At 39.4% G+C, this 13,095-nt stretch overlaps 1 protein-coding gene across 8 annotated transcripts in view; it reads left to right on the forward strand.

Annotated features, from left to right (window-relative positions):
- The window catches only part of zfh2 (Zn finger homeodomain 2), an 84,892-nt gene extending 72,228 nt beyond the window's left edge, over positions 1-12,664 (forward strand). For 7 of the 8 annotated variants that reach the window (XM_064357363.1, XM_064357351.1, XM_064357353.1 and 4 more), the window contains one exon: positions 9,778-12,664. In XM_064357363.1, coding sequence (XP_064213433.1) covers positions 9,778-10,373 — 596 coding nt within the window. In that variant the 3' untranslated portion in view covers positions 10,374-12,664. Of the gene's footprint in view, positions 1-6,488; positions 6,542-9,777 lie in introns of all 8 variants that reach the window. The other variant, XM_008193189.3, reaches the window with a different exon arrangement.
- Positions 12,665-13,095: the final 431 nt, after the last annotated feature.

Here is a 13,095-nt window from a genome sequence, read left to right on the forward strand (position 1 = left end):
CTTGGACACTATTAAACCTCATCAGAGAGATTTGAATATTTAGGAGTAACCTTCACGGAGTGTGAGTTGGAGACCGGAAAATTTCGCACATCGAGACACTACCGAAAAATGGACAAGAAACCTAATTAGAAATATTGACAAGTGCGGTTTTGACGTGGCTATTGTCGTCAACGAATCGTAATTAAAATATCAGTAAACAACATGAAATAATAGATTCAAGGCTCAAGGCTTGCAATTTTTGCGAATAATGACTCGAATTTTTCAGGATATTTAAAAGAAATGGATTTCTGCGTTTGATCTCTTTGTTGAATGGGGTTCGACCGTCGCAAAATTTGCTTTTCCGTTGGTTTATTTAAATGAGTGTTTGCTGAGGGGTCGCTCACTCGGCTCCGGATCCGCCGATAAATTCCTCCGGGTCGTTCTTAGCTTCAATAGCCAATATCGGCTCACATATGAAGTATTTAAATTCGGGCGTGCCGCGTTCGCATACCCTAAAGCCATCGACGCCCCAAGAGATAGAACGCGAATTTAAAATATTCCAATTTGCTCGGACGCAGATAAGTTAGCGTGGAGTCGATCGAGCGCTTTTTCGTCCCGGAAACGGGCCCGGATTTTTCAGCGACGCATCTGGTCGACTGTGCTCCGACTGCCACCCCTGTTTAAGTATCGCCATTTCTTTGAATCGCTTAAATTGTCTCTAAAATAAATCGAATCCAGCTCTCGAGACGTCAGTCCCCAGAGTCCCGGAAAAAATCCCCTTAATTATAATCGAGTCGCCGTTATTTCGGCTAAATGGTGTCATCAGACGCGGATAACGGCCGAACGATGATCGAAGGGCACATAAACAAGGCATAATTCGGGTTGGGTATGCTCGATGGTGATTCCGGGGATGGTTGGCATTCCTCCGGAGTTTATTGCCGGAGATGTCGGGAATGCGACTTACATCACTTGCCGGACATGCCATAATCCCAATTCTCGGAGCTTTTTACAACGAGCGAGAGCTTTTTCAGCGGATCGACGGATTTCCACACGACGCTTTTTGCCGCAGGTGGCCCCAAAAAACAAACTACTAAAAAAGTGAATAATCATTCAGAAAATTGTTGAAACTTGTTAAAAATGGCAGTTGTTATAAACTTGATAGTAGAAATATAAAATTAAAGACAATGATCTCTCATCTGCTCTCTTTGGGGACCACTATTGTATTAATATTAATTATTTTACCTATTCTCATTCTTATACTGAATTATTCATCAAATATTCCTTAAAATTAACAGAAAAAATAAAAAATACCTGTAATTTTTATTTTTTGCTTGGTAGAAAAGCTTTAACAAAATCTTAAAATTTAAGAAAGTCTTAAAAATTATTTTTAAGATTCAACTTTTGATGCCATAGCTGAAGTGGATGAACCACTGTCATTTTTTAGCTAAGTTCTTAAAATATCAAGAAAAATGCAAGGATCTGTTGTTTATTTAAGAAAGTAAATTGTACTAAATAAATTTATTTATGTAAACGAAATTGTTTCATTTCGATAGGTTTTTATTATAAAATTTTATAAAATGTATATCACCCTCAGCCATTCCATTTTAACGATGGGGCACTTTGCACAAATTTTTAGATTTTCTTTTCAGTTTTTATGAACAGTATCGGTCGAAGTTTTCTTTATAGGAACTTAGTACTAGTCAAATTGTTGCAACCTACAGTTGGGGCTACATTTTTAAAATTTGAAATACGAACAGGAAAAAGTAATATAAATGGTTGACGGACGGGACATAAAAAAAAATTTCATTTTTATTGTTAAAATGCACTAATTCTAACAGTTATTTTTGATATAAAAGGTGGAATTTGTTGGAAATTTCGAAATAACGAAACCGAAGAACAATGCAATGTGCAACGACTTTTGTTAATTTACTTTTTGTTTACACATCACGGATGGGACAAAAACATCTTGTGTATTAAAATTTATTCGACAGTTTTTAATAATTAAAGACTAGAAAATTATTTGGTACCATTTCTTAAAAATAATTGTAGGCATCTAACTCAACTAAATCCAACATACTGCAGATACTTCAAGTAGATTTCAACTTAGCAAACAAGGAACTTAGTTTGTATCTGTAAATAAATCATTAATTTTTATTCCTTTTTTTTTTCAATAAAAAACTGTTTTATTTTGTTTATTCATTTCCATACGATTAAATAATTGTAGTGATAATCACAAAGTGATAATGTAACTACAAATAATAAGGTTTTTCATAATTCCAAATTTGAATTTACCCGATCGAGAATCATTTCTAAAAAATCCATAAAATTTAAATCTAGCATTAAAAGTATGCGTTGAGGCTTTTGGACACTGTGCTGGAACACCCTCGTCCGGTTTGAAATTTACCGAAATTTACCGTTAACTTTTAAGAACATCCTCACAAGACAAAAATGTTTAATTTGAGCCAAACCGTCGCAATAAAGTCAAATTTCAAAGTTTGGTTTTACAACTCTGGTACAAAAGAGAGGGTCTTTGGCAATAAGCCGCTGGTAAATAACCCCAAGTCGACTTCTTAAAATTTTATAATCCCCCGAGTCGTCCCTTTCGAAAATTTCCCCCAAACGTCTCGAATTGAAATCTTGCAATTCCTTGCTATTTTTCGCGATTAGAATCGTCACATATCGCGGATATTAAGGCGTCGCTTTTTGCACATTGCGTTCCAGCCCTCGTTTTTAATCGCCTTCGAAGCGTCGTCAAAATGAAACTCGACGCGAAATTAAAACGCGCCAATCTCGGCTTATTTGAAATTCCGCGGTGTTTGCGCGCCTTTGGAATTGTAACGTGGCATAATCTAAGCACAGTCACCCCGAGGGCGTCCATGGAAAATGCTCGAAAACGAAAAAAATACAATCTCCCTATGAAGCCAAGCATGTAATGAATTTCAGCTTCTTTTTTATCCGGTGCATGCGCCAGACGATAACCCGTGTTCCGCTCCGGCGATATCCTGATCCTCACATTGACATATGAGAAGCGAGGGTGGATCCGAAGATTTTTAATATTCGCAAGAGCCGAATTTTTCCAATTAAGGACGCAACGATGTTTTTTTAATGCGCCGGTAGCCGAATTCTTAAGACGGAATTTCCGCGCTGATGATGATTAAATCATCCGGTTAGTTAGGCAGGGCCGGAGCCGTGGGCATGGCGATGTTATTGGAGATATTGATTGATTAACACACGACTTCTTCGGACGAGAGGGTAGCGCCGCCAGGTGATGAGATACGCATCGAAAAAGGAGCTTTTTCGACACGAACAACCACCCAATTTGAATAAGCAGCTCCTGCTACCTTCCACTAAGATTAATGTCTTTCTCATTAGTTTATGAACGCAAATTTTAGAGGAAAATTCAGGTAATTGCCAGAGTTTGTCGTGTATTTTTCTCGGAACGGCCAGCCGTTGGCCTTTTGAGAAATCCTTGTTTATATTAGCAACCCTAATGAGGTCTGATGGCCGTTCGGTCCGTCCAATAAACCATCACCGCTTTGGCAAGCTGTAAAACTGAGCGCAAATATCAAAGGTACCGCACGAAAAATTTCGTTATTTCCAAATCCCGGTCTCCGGATTAGTCCCAACGAGACAAACAATGGCAATAAAGCATTGTTATTTCGGCCGGTACATTCCCGGGGTGGCAACACTACTCACCCCATCCGTTCACCCCGATTATTGACAATTTTAAAATTAATGTCGCCGATAAATCTCATTTGAAAAAAACCTCCGCTGATATAGTTTTTCTTCCCACAATATCAGAAACGCTCCCGTTACGGAGGGTGCGACGAGGGGACGCTTTTCGCCGTTTTAATACCAAATAAACTACGCTTCTACACCATTAATCATTTAGCGCACAATGCGTAGTTAGGGGATTTTGCATGAAAAGTATTTTTTTCATCACAAAGAATCTAATGGCGACGCGGACAAAAGCGTAAATTCGTCGATCCGCCGCCGAATTGATGAATCGCACACGCACGTCATAATTTTCTGTTACACACACACATATTGCTTCGCATTCCTCCAGTTTTGTTACCTGGGCACCCACAATGTACTACCCGGTAACAAAAGATACGAAATCCGTCTTTTGTCCACTTACCTGGCCAACGGAATTCAATATTGTCCCGAAGGTCCCACCAGAATCTATTAAAAATCAAAAGCAACAAGAACAAAACTGGAGAAGGACCACCGGGGACTAATTTTTGAATTTTGCTCCATAGTTGGAAATTATTCGTTTGTCTCTCCAACTTTCACGCTTCATTTCGGCCGAAATTCCACCCATTTTAGCATCTCGCGCGTTATTTACCGGAAGTAATGTCGCTGCCTTCGATTTCGGCTCGTGTGTGTGTGTTAACTAGACGGGGGCCCTCCTCATTTGAATATAAAGAAATGCAGTCCATTCTATTTAAAATGTAAAATCTGAGGGTCGGACAAAAAAGCGCAGTCAGTTCGGGAGAATTGAAAAGGATTTAATGTGAAAAGTTGAAATTTATGGCTACAGAACAATGATACCAGTTTTTATGGATTTAAATTATTGGCTAAGTTTGGTCATTTAAGGCGTCGCTTGTTTAACTATTTTATACGAGAGAAGCGGCTCGAGAAATCGCACCTTTAAATCGTTTTTTTCTAGCAAAGATAAGGGAAAAACGCCAAAATTAACTTTCCAACTTGGAGTAGTTTATGACACGCCGGGGGCAAAATGAAACCACAAAAAGGGGGACTTTAAAAGCACTTTTTCTCTGATATTCAATTTTTAAAATGTTATTACATTACATTACGCTGCGGTGGTTTCAAAATATTAAAGAACAAACCTGTGAAATATATAAATTAGCTTTGCTCCAGACCTGTAAGATACGATCACAGAAACTAACTCGTTTGTTTATCGATCATTAATAACCGGGACGTTTAACGCGCTCGCTTCGCTCACGAGTTTTAAGATTTTTCAAAAAAATTCATTAACCGTTTGTTAATATTGGAACAAATAAATGATTTTTGTCTAAACTAGAAAGTGTTTATTGATAAAGTAACTCTTTTACTGATTTTGACGTTTAAAAATTAAATTCCAGCTTTCTTAAAAAAATTACAATTCGTCAAAACTTCCTCAAGTCGTGTACACTCACAGTAAAATTGGGGTACAATTTTTGTGGCTCCTAGCGGTCCGTTCTTGGACACACTTTACAGAAAACACGGCCGGTACTTGAAGAAATGCAAAATGACGCCTTATACATTATACCAGGAGATCGAGAATATTCTAAATTAGAGCAAGCCTTGAAAGCCACATCATAAGACCTAAACCTGAGCTGTAAGTCCAGCATAAAACAACGTACCTTCAAAACTGCGGTCGTAAATAAACGGCTAGAATGTGGTTAAAAGGTTCTGCAGCACAGCTTGCTCTAATTCAGTTCATTTTTGATCTCATGTTACTTTTTACTTTTGAATCACCTACACTTGATTATTACCAAGTTTACACCATTTTTACTGCATTTAATTCACAGCAAAGTTGAAATTGGTTTTGATTTGAATTTTGTCAACGAAAATATATTGTAATTACGCCATTTTTTAAAGGACATTATAATCTCAACTATTAAAGGCACTCACTCGTTAGCGTTCGTTCGTGCTTTAAACAGTGCCGATTAAATTAAAATTTAGGGCACTGAAAGTAATAAGTAATCCGATGATTTATTTTAATTTATTAAGGTGAGTAATTGAGAGATGAAGACGGTTGGTCCCATTTGGTTATTTTCGGCCTGGCTTCTCAAGAGGCTGGAAAGGGCGTTCGGGGGTGGCATAAATAATTCTTTTCTGACTGATTACGTTTAAATTTCGCTCCCTCCAGGTCCGATCTGCCCATTCACGCCCTTGTCCCTTCTACCTGAATTCGGCGTTACAAATTAGCCTTGTGGAAGAAACACCCTAAACAAATACGGTACATCCGGTCCCTCTTATTTTTGAATGGTTTCTTTGATAAATCGTTATCATCGCGAATACACACACATATTCCCTCTTTACAGAAAAAAAAATCGCTTGGCGTGGCTGCCGAGATTTATGATAATCGAAGAAATCGGGTTTGTAATGGCGTGAGATGTTCGTAGACAATAGACAATAAAAAATAAATTATAACCGAACCTTTGAGAGTACCTTACGTTTATTTAATACCAACTAATCATGCAACATTTAAATATAAAATGCCCCGTACGCGGTGGTACGTGTTTTAAATAAACCACCCCCAAACCAGCCCGATACTTGATTGAGTGCGCCCTCTTATCAGGGAGATAAACGCGCATTTTTGTCATGCCATGCCACGCTTTACCATTTTAAGCATGTTGGTTGTTTTTAGTTTTTGATTTTTTTTTCAATGTTTCACACCTGAGTCTGAGGTTAAGCGACCCTGACGTGCTTAAAACCAAAGTCTATTTCATTCGATTGTATCATTTTTTTGTTTCTTATGGTTGTTTTTTTCAATATTTCAGCGTACGATGCGTCTCAATGCGACTATGGACCGATACTGGCCTCAATGGCAAAGGTCAGTAGTGAACTTTTTTACAACTTTAAGCACGCAGGGTCACACTTGTTATAAATATTATAATGTGTAACGAAAAAATGTTCATAATCTAGAAAAAGAAGAAAATATTTATAACAAGTTTTCGCCCGATCTACTGCACGGATCTTCCATTCATTATTAGCTTGCAGTGTTTTAACTCGGTAGTGGTGGCAACATTGTCTACACATGATATACGACATTTTATCCTGTCAACACTGTTATTATCTTGCTTCGAGCACACTTTAACTCACCTAGACAGCACTAACCCATCTCAACCAGTTTCAAAGCCACCCCTAAAACAAGCAAACTCGCTAATTACCCTCAAAGCAACCCTTTCGCATGCAACAAGTGGCCGTTAAAGGGTAGCGGATGTTAATTCCGGTCTCGGCACCTAATTAAAAGCGTCAATTAAGCATCGCGGCGCGGATTAAATGCTTAATTCGTCAAGGACACCAAGCGAGGGAAAGGAAGATAAGAGGGAGAGCGTTTTTTATGTGATGATATTAAAAGGGAGGAGGGAAAAAATGAGTCACGACTTTAAAAATATTGATCGGTCAGAAGGATCACATCCTTGCCGACAAACTTACCAATTTCCGATAAGCAAGGGACGCTACGCTAATTTCGTTTTCACATATTCAGGGCGTTTCCACCCAGAAAAGGAAATTCGATACGTGCGCGAGCTTTTTATGCCCGGACGTGGAATTTTTCAAGGGTGAGGAGGGGTGTGGTGCAATTAAAACGACAGGTGATATTCTAATGGAAAAAAAAACAGGTGGCAATGCTAAAACTTGTCAAATTGTCCGAAATCAAAAAACGTGATTTCTTGCGACACCAAGCTCGAAATGAGTCAGGGGAACAGTGTTAGCCTTATTTTAAAAAAGCAGTTAGAGAATGGCGAATTAGACAGTTCTGTGAGCGTTGTCACGCAGCACTGCTGCCACCATTCCGTAAACATAACAGAATAAGAGAGAGCAGAATTTTTGAATAAAATCGAAGCGCTATTAAAAAGTTTGGTAAAAATATTTTATGATTATTGCCGCGAGCGGCTTCACCCGAATAAATTAGTTATCGATCGGTATCCGGTGTAATTCTTTGTTGGGGTCCATAAACAATAGTGAGCATCGTAGAAAATTGCGTCGAAGCCACTTTTTAATTATATCGCGGTTTTGATTAAAAAATCCCGGAGTCACATAAAAAATAAATTGCCTATTTAATTGCAGCGGTTCTGTGTAGTCTTGGAGGCTTTTCGATTGAGTCTGTAGGGAGTGGATGTTTGGTCGACTGTAAAGCGAGGGCGAGGGTTTCTTAAAATTTACTTTTTCGCTCCGCGAGTTATAATAGCGAAGGGAGGAGGGTTGCCTTGGGGTGAGATATGGATTTTTGCTTCCGAGACGCAGTTTTTCTGAATTATAAAATATCTTCGTTGGCGTCGTATTGAAAAGAAAGTTGCTTTTAATTTGTCCTCGCTGTGAGAGGAGCACAGGAAGACGTGTCGTCCCAAAGCAGCGGATGTGACGGAGGGACTAATTATAGTGTGAACCCGCTCTTAACAAATTGTAATTAGTACCTTAATAGGGATACAGTAGTTAAACTAATTACGTAAACAATTTACACCAGTTATTGTGACAGAGCGGAGGCGTTCTGATCTATTACGCTTTAGATAAACAAACGTATAGTTCACGCGTCAATATTAATTGTGAACGGGACCTAAGACATTCGGAATTGAACCGATGACAGTGACAGATAACCAATTTAGAAAGATTACACTGCACAAATGTTTGTGTTGTCGATCGAATTGCTTTTCCTTTAAGATGATTATGCTCGGGGAATAAAAAATGAACAGGACGGGGGGTGGAGACATTCAATTTACCAAACCCAATTTTTTCAATTAATACATCTCGCATCTTGTTCCACGAGACAAACACATTTTCTCTCACCGAAATCGCGCTTAAATTTATTTTTCCGCCCTGTATACCTACAAGAATAGAAAGCACGGAACTAAATTGTTTATTTTCTAAAAAAACTAATTAATAAATGATAAAGCACTAGGAAACTGCGATGAGCTCTTTTCAATTTGTATTACTTAATATGATTTGAAACGACAGGTATTTGCACAGTTGTTCCAAAATGAAAAAACAAATCACGGCCACCTCTTATCCAAAAAGATTGGTAATGGATTAAATCCGTTTGATGGAGGACTGGCTCAGAGTGTTACCGATGCAATTAATTTTTTAATGGCTTATTCGAGTTATTAGCCGCGTATCAAATGCGTCGAAAAAAATAATTAAAAATTATTGTGCACGTGCTGACTAATCTAGGCTCGGCTACCTATAGTCTATCTGACAGCTTTAGATAAAATATTGACTGCTTTCTTGCGGCTTAATTAATTGTATATAGCCATGCTTTGGTTATTTATTGCGAATTTAGCATTCGCTTTACTTGGCAATATTCAAATTAAACACTTAATTGAAATAGTGTTGAAAAATTTCGTAATTTATGTTTTGAAAAGATTTGAGTTGGGCGTACGTGTGTGTAACAAGCGGAACCACCTATTCACCATTTCCTGTCTCTCGTAGTGTGATTAATAAAGTCCGAAAGGTTTATCGTGTGTAGCTGATTAGTCCGCATTTAAAATCCATAAAGTCCTAACGGCCCCCCATTAAAAATACTCCACACGTTCCGAAATAAATAAAGAACGCCATTAGAATCGTATACAGGAGATAACATACTTGTCAATACATTAAACTGAACATTCAACATAGACGGACAGTCGTTGTACCGGCATTCGAATCGTCCGTCAACCTCCTGAATAATTCTCTGGCCGAATGGAATTGAGGCAAGCCCAATGTAACGTAGTCTTGTATAAATTTGTATCACAGTTGTGTCTTAGATTGAGTCTGATTAAAATGTAGTTAAGACTCGGCCCACTCAATCACAACAACATTTATTTTCAGTCGACGACGACTCGGATCAATGACTGCAAACAGAACTCTACTCGCATAAATTACCAGACTAATTGCTATCGCGCGATTCGCCATTCGCTCGTTCGCCAATTCGCTTAAAGCCAATATGCAATTTTGAATTAAATTATTGGTTTCAACCGACTTTTTTAGCGATATAGAATTTTTTTGCACGTCCTCTTCTTTACACCATACAATTCATAGTTGATCAAAAAATGGCTTTGGCTTGGGTTTTGAGGGTGTTTTCGGTTGTTGCAGGGGGAGCCGGAGGACTGCTTCTAGACACCGGTTCCGGTCCGTCGTTCCTGCCGCTGCCCGCGCCCGTCCTCGACCAAGTGGCGGCGGGCAACTCCGAGCCCGGCGTCACGTCCCTAAAACTGCCCGAACCGCCGCAACAGCAGCAGAAGCCCTCGGACGTTTCAATCCGCGAGACGGACGTGGAGGTGTGCTTCGTGTGCAAGAAGTGCCGTCTGGCGTTTCCGGGCGAGTCTCCCCTGCTGGTGCACCAGCGCCAGTGCTACGGGGGTAACCAGGAGGGTCGCGGCGCCTTCCGCATCGTGCAAACGGGCTACGAGTGCAAAACGTGCAGCGGCGGCGATCGCTTCAAATCCCTGCTGGAGTTGCGGCGGCACTGCGACTCCGAGGCCCATCTCAAGGCCAAGCTGCCGCCGCCGCCGGAGTCGCCGCTCAGCCACGAGATGGAGGACGTCGTCAACCAGATCACGCTGCTGGCGGCGCGGGCGGCGCAAGAGGCGGCGCCCGACCCCAACGCCAACACCTTCGAGCGCAAGGGGCGGTTTCTGCCGCCGCCGCCCGACGTCGCCGCCGCACAGCCCCTCACCACCGGACACTAATAGGAACAACAGGACACGAGAACGCCAACTACCACGTAATAAGCAATTTTTCGAAATCATATTTACAGCTGATTCTATATTTTTGAACGTTATCTCATGGGATATGATAATATGTTTTTTCTTTTTTTCGTTTTAATCGTAGATGTGTCAGTGTAGTTGTGTATTATATGTTGTATAGTCGAGTAGGTCCGATGATTCCTATTGCAACGTATAGTTACTATGAGTTGTGCGCGCGATCCCAGTCGAGGTCACGTGTCGGTCACGTGTCAAGTCATATGTATAGTGGTGGCTTGACGTGACTTGACCTGACCGATGCGGGCCGGACAGGGCCAAGTTCCTCACTTTCTGTGTATATCAAACTGCGACAATGTTCCTATCGAGATGTAGATAAACTGCATGCGGCGCCCAGGAGGGTCCACGGGCTCCTGGAGCCCAGTAAAACAAGTTCCTATCGGCCACGTTCCTACAGTTCCTCAAAACGACTCGCAACGGACGTGGCCGCTTTTTTATTCATTATTATTATTAAAAAAGAAAAAAACGATAAATTATTAAAGCAAAAAAAACTTTTATTAATTATTGACACTAATTATTAAAAAAGAAAGAAAAGTTGATAAGGCAAATGCTGTATTTATCATATTTATGTATATGTAACTATATCAGCTGGTAAGAGAACACGGACGCCCGCTTTCATGGTCTCACCCAAATCCACCCTCGTGCCAGCAGTGAAATTGGTTCCTACTAATTACTAATAATCGATACGGTGTTTTAAGTAATAATAGTTATTATGTTTTAAAAAAGTTGGTTTTCACCGGCATTGTACGTATATATAGTAGTAGATATATATTTAAAATTTTAAATATATTCTAGGTTACGTATCCAAAATAACTCAAAACTGGGAAATACTTCGGTATGACCTGCCTCGCATCTAGTGAGTTTCTTTGGAACTAAGTGTGATTGTTGATATAGCTCGGTTCTGGGACCGCCCCCGGCCCGTCCGTCCCCCGATCCACCTCCCACTCCCCCGTGTCGCGTCGGGGGCGGCCCCAGCTCCAACTAGCAATGCTAAGTGAATGTGACACGTGGGTCACCACGCCCACTCTGACGTATTACACGATTATTATTACTATTCATATTATTATATTATTATTGCTATGTATAGAGCAGTCAGTGTGTATTTATTGACTTTGTTTGAGTACTGCTGGACTCGGTCCGCAACGTGGTTCCTAATCTATTTCATATCGCAGATGTTGACTTTTTATACATTTCTCTCCACTTCTTTCGCTCTCTAATAATTACCTACTGAAAATCTCAATACTCGCTCTCATACATAACGCTTCATCTGTTTACAAAGATGCAGAACTACTAACACGCATGCTCTTCCCCCTCCATCCTTGTATTTTCCCGCTCCGATTTTGAATTTGTTTTACTGGTCCCATGTTATTTTTTGTTTTTGTGTGTGTGTACATATCGTTTATCAATCAACGTCGCCCTCCGGACCCTCTTTTGTTGTTATTGTTTTATCCTGCGTGCAGACATCTCGTCCCAAGCCCCAATGACCGGCTTATCGTTCGAATTTGATTTTATTTTTTGTATAGCCAGTATGTATCATAAGGACATATCCGTTGCATCTTTGTAAATAAATCACTCGCGCTGATGACAATGTAGGTCTAAGTGTTGACGCCTGTATAAATTATTTTAAGGTTAGCTTTTATTTTAGATGATGATTTATTTACGTTCGCCGCGTAAGACTTGACAAACAGTGATTTAGGTTAAGTTTTACATAAATCTTGCATAGATAAAACTAATTTATTTTTCTCTCCCCACCGATTTTGTGATGTAAATATTTAATTATTTAAGTTTTTAATTTTAAACTTTTGCGACTGCGTATGTGTGAGAGAGTGACCGCTCGGTTTTTGCGAAGCGGTTTGCCGCTTCGTCGCTATGCTGCTACCAACTAAAATACTGTTTTATTTAAATAAATGAAGAAGTGAAAATTATTTGTTCATAATTGTTATGGATGCTCTGATTTTTTATACAGTTTCATATTGTGAGCTGACAAAATAATGTGGATTGTTTTTTATTTTCTCATTTTTATACAAAGAAAATCTCATTTTTTATTTCAAACAACAAAACCTACAATAAACAAAGATTCCGTTATTTTTTCAGACAAAACTGACGATGAATATTAATAATAATAATTACTAGGTAAATGTTTGTATCCTACGGCTTAAGCCGCTCTCAATTTGTGAGTGTATATGAAAGTCAAAATAAACTACATAGTTTATCATAAATCCCTTGTCTTTTATATTCACCAAAAACCCGATTCCGAACCCACCTCACACGACATGGGTAAGATGCTCAGATTTAAACCGGACGAACGACCAGTGGCGTGCTGCCGTTTTAAACAATCGGATTAACGTTTATTGGAGTGGAATGACGCTTAAGTAAGCTTTTATCCAATTAAGCGCGGATCGAAGCGACTGGATGCTAAGCAGCTAGTTAAATATTACTTGAAAAGCTCCAATTATGCGTAATTTGACTGGAAAAACGAGTGTTCAGCACTAGCTACACCTTATTAAAATCAAACACAAAATGAACAGATTTCATTAATTTTTTTGCAACTACCCATTCAATTTGGAATTCCAAATTTGATAGATGAAAATTGTGAGTGCCGATGAATTATTGAGACAATTAATCATTATTGCGCGTTGATCGTCAAATT

This window comes from Tribolium castaneum, chromosome 1 (genome assembly GCF_031307605.1).
Source record: "Tribolium castaneum strain GA2 chromosome 1, icTriCast1.1, whole genome shotgun sequence".
In the NCBI taxonomy this organism is placed as follows: Eukaryota; Metazoa; Arthropoda; class Insecta; order Coleoptera; family Tenebrionidae; genus Tribolium; species Tribolium castaneum.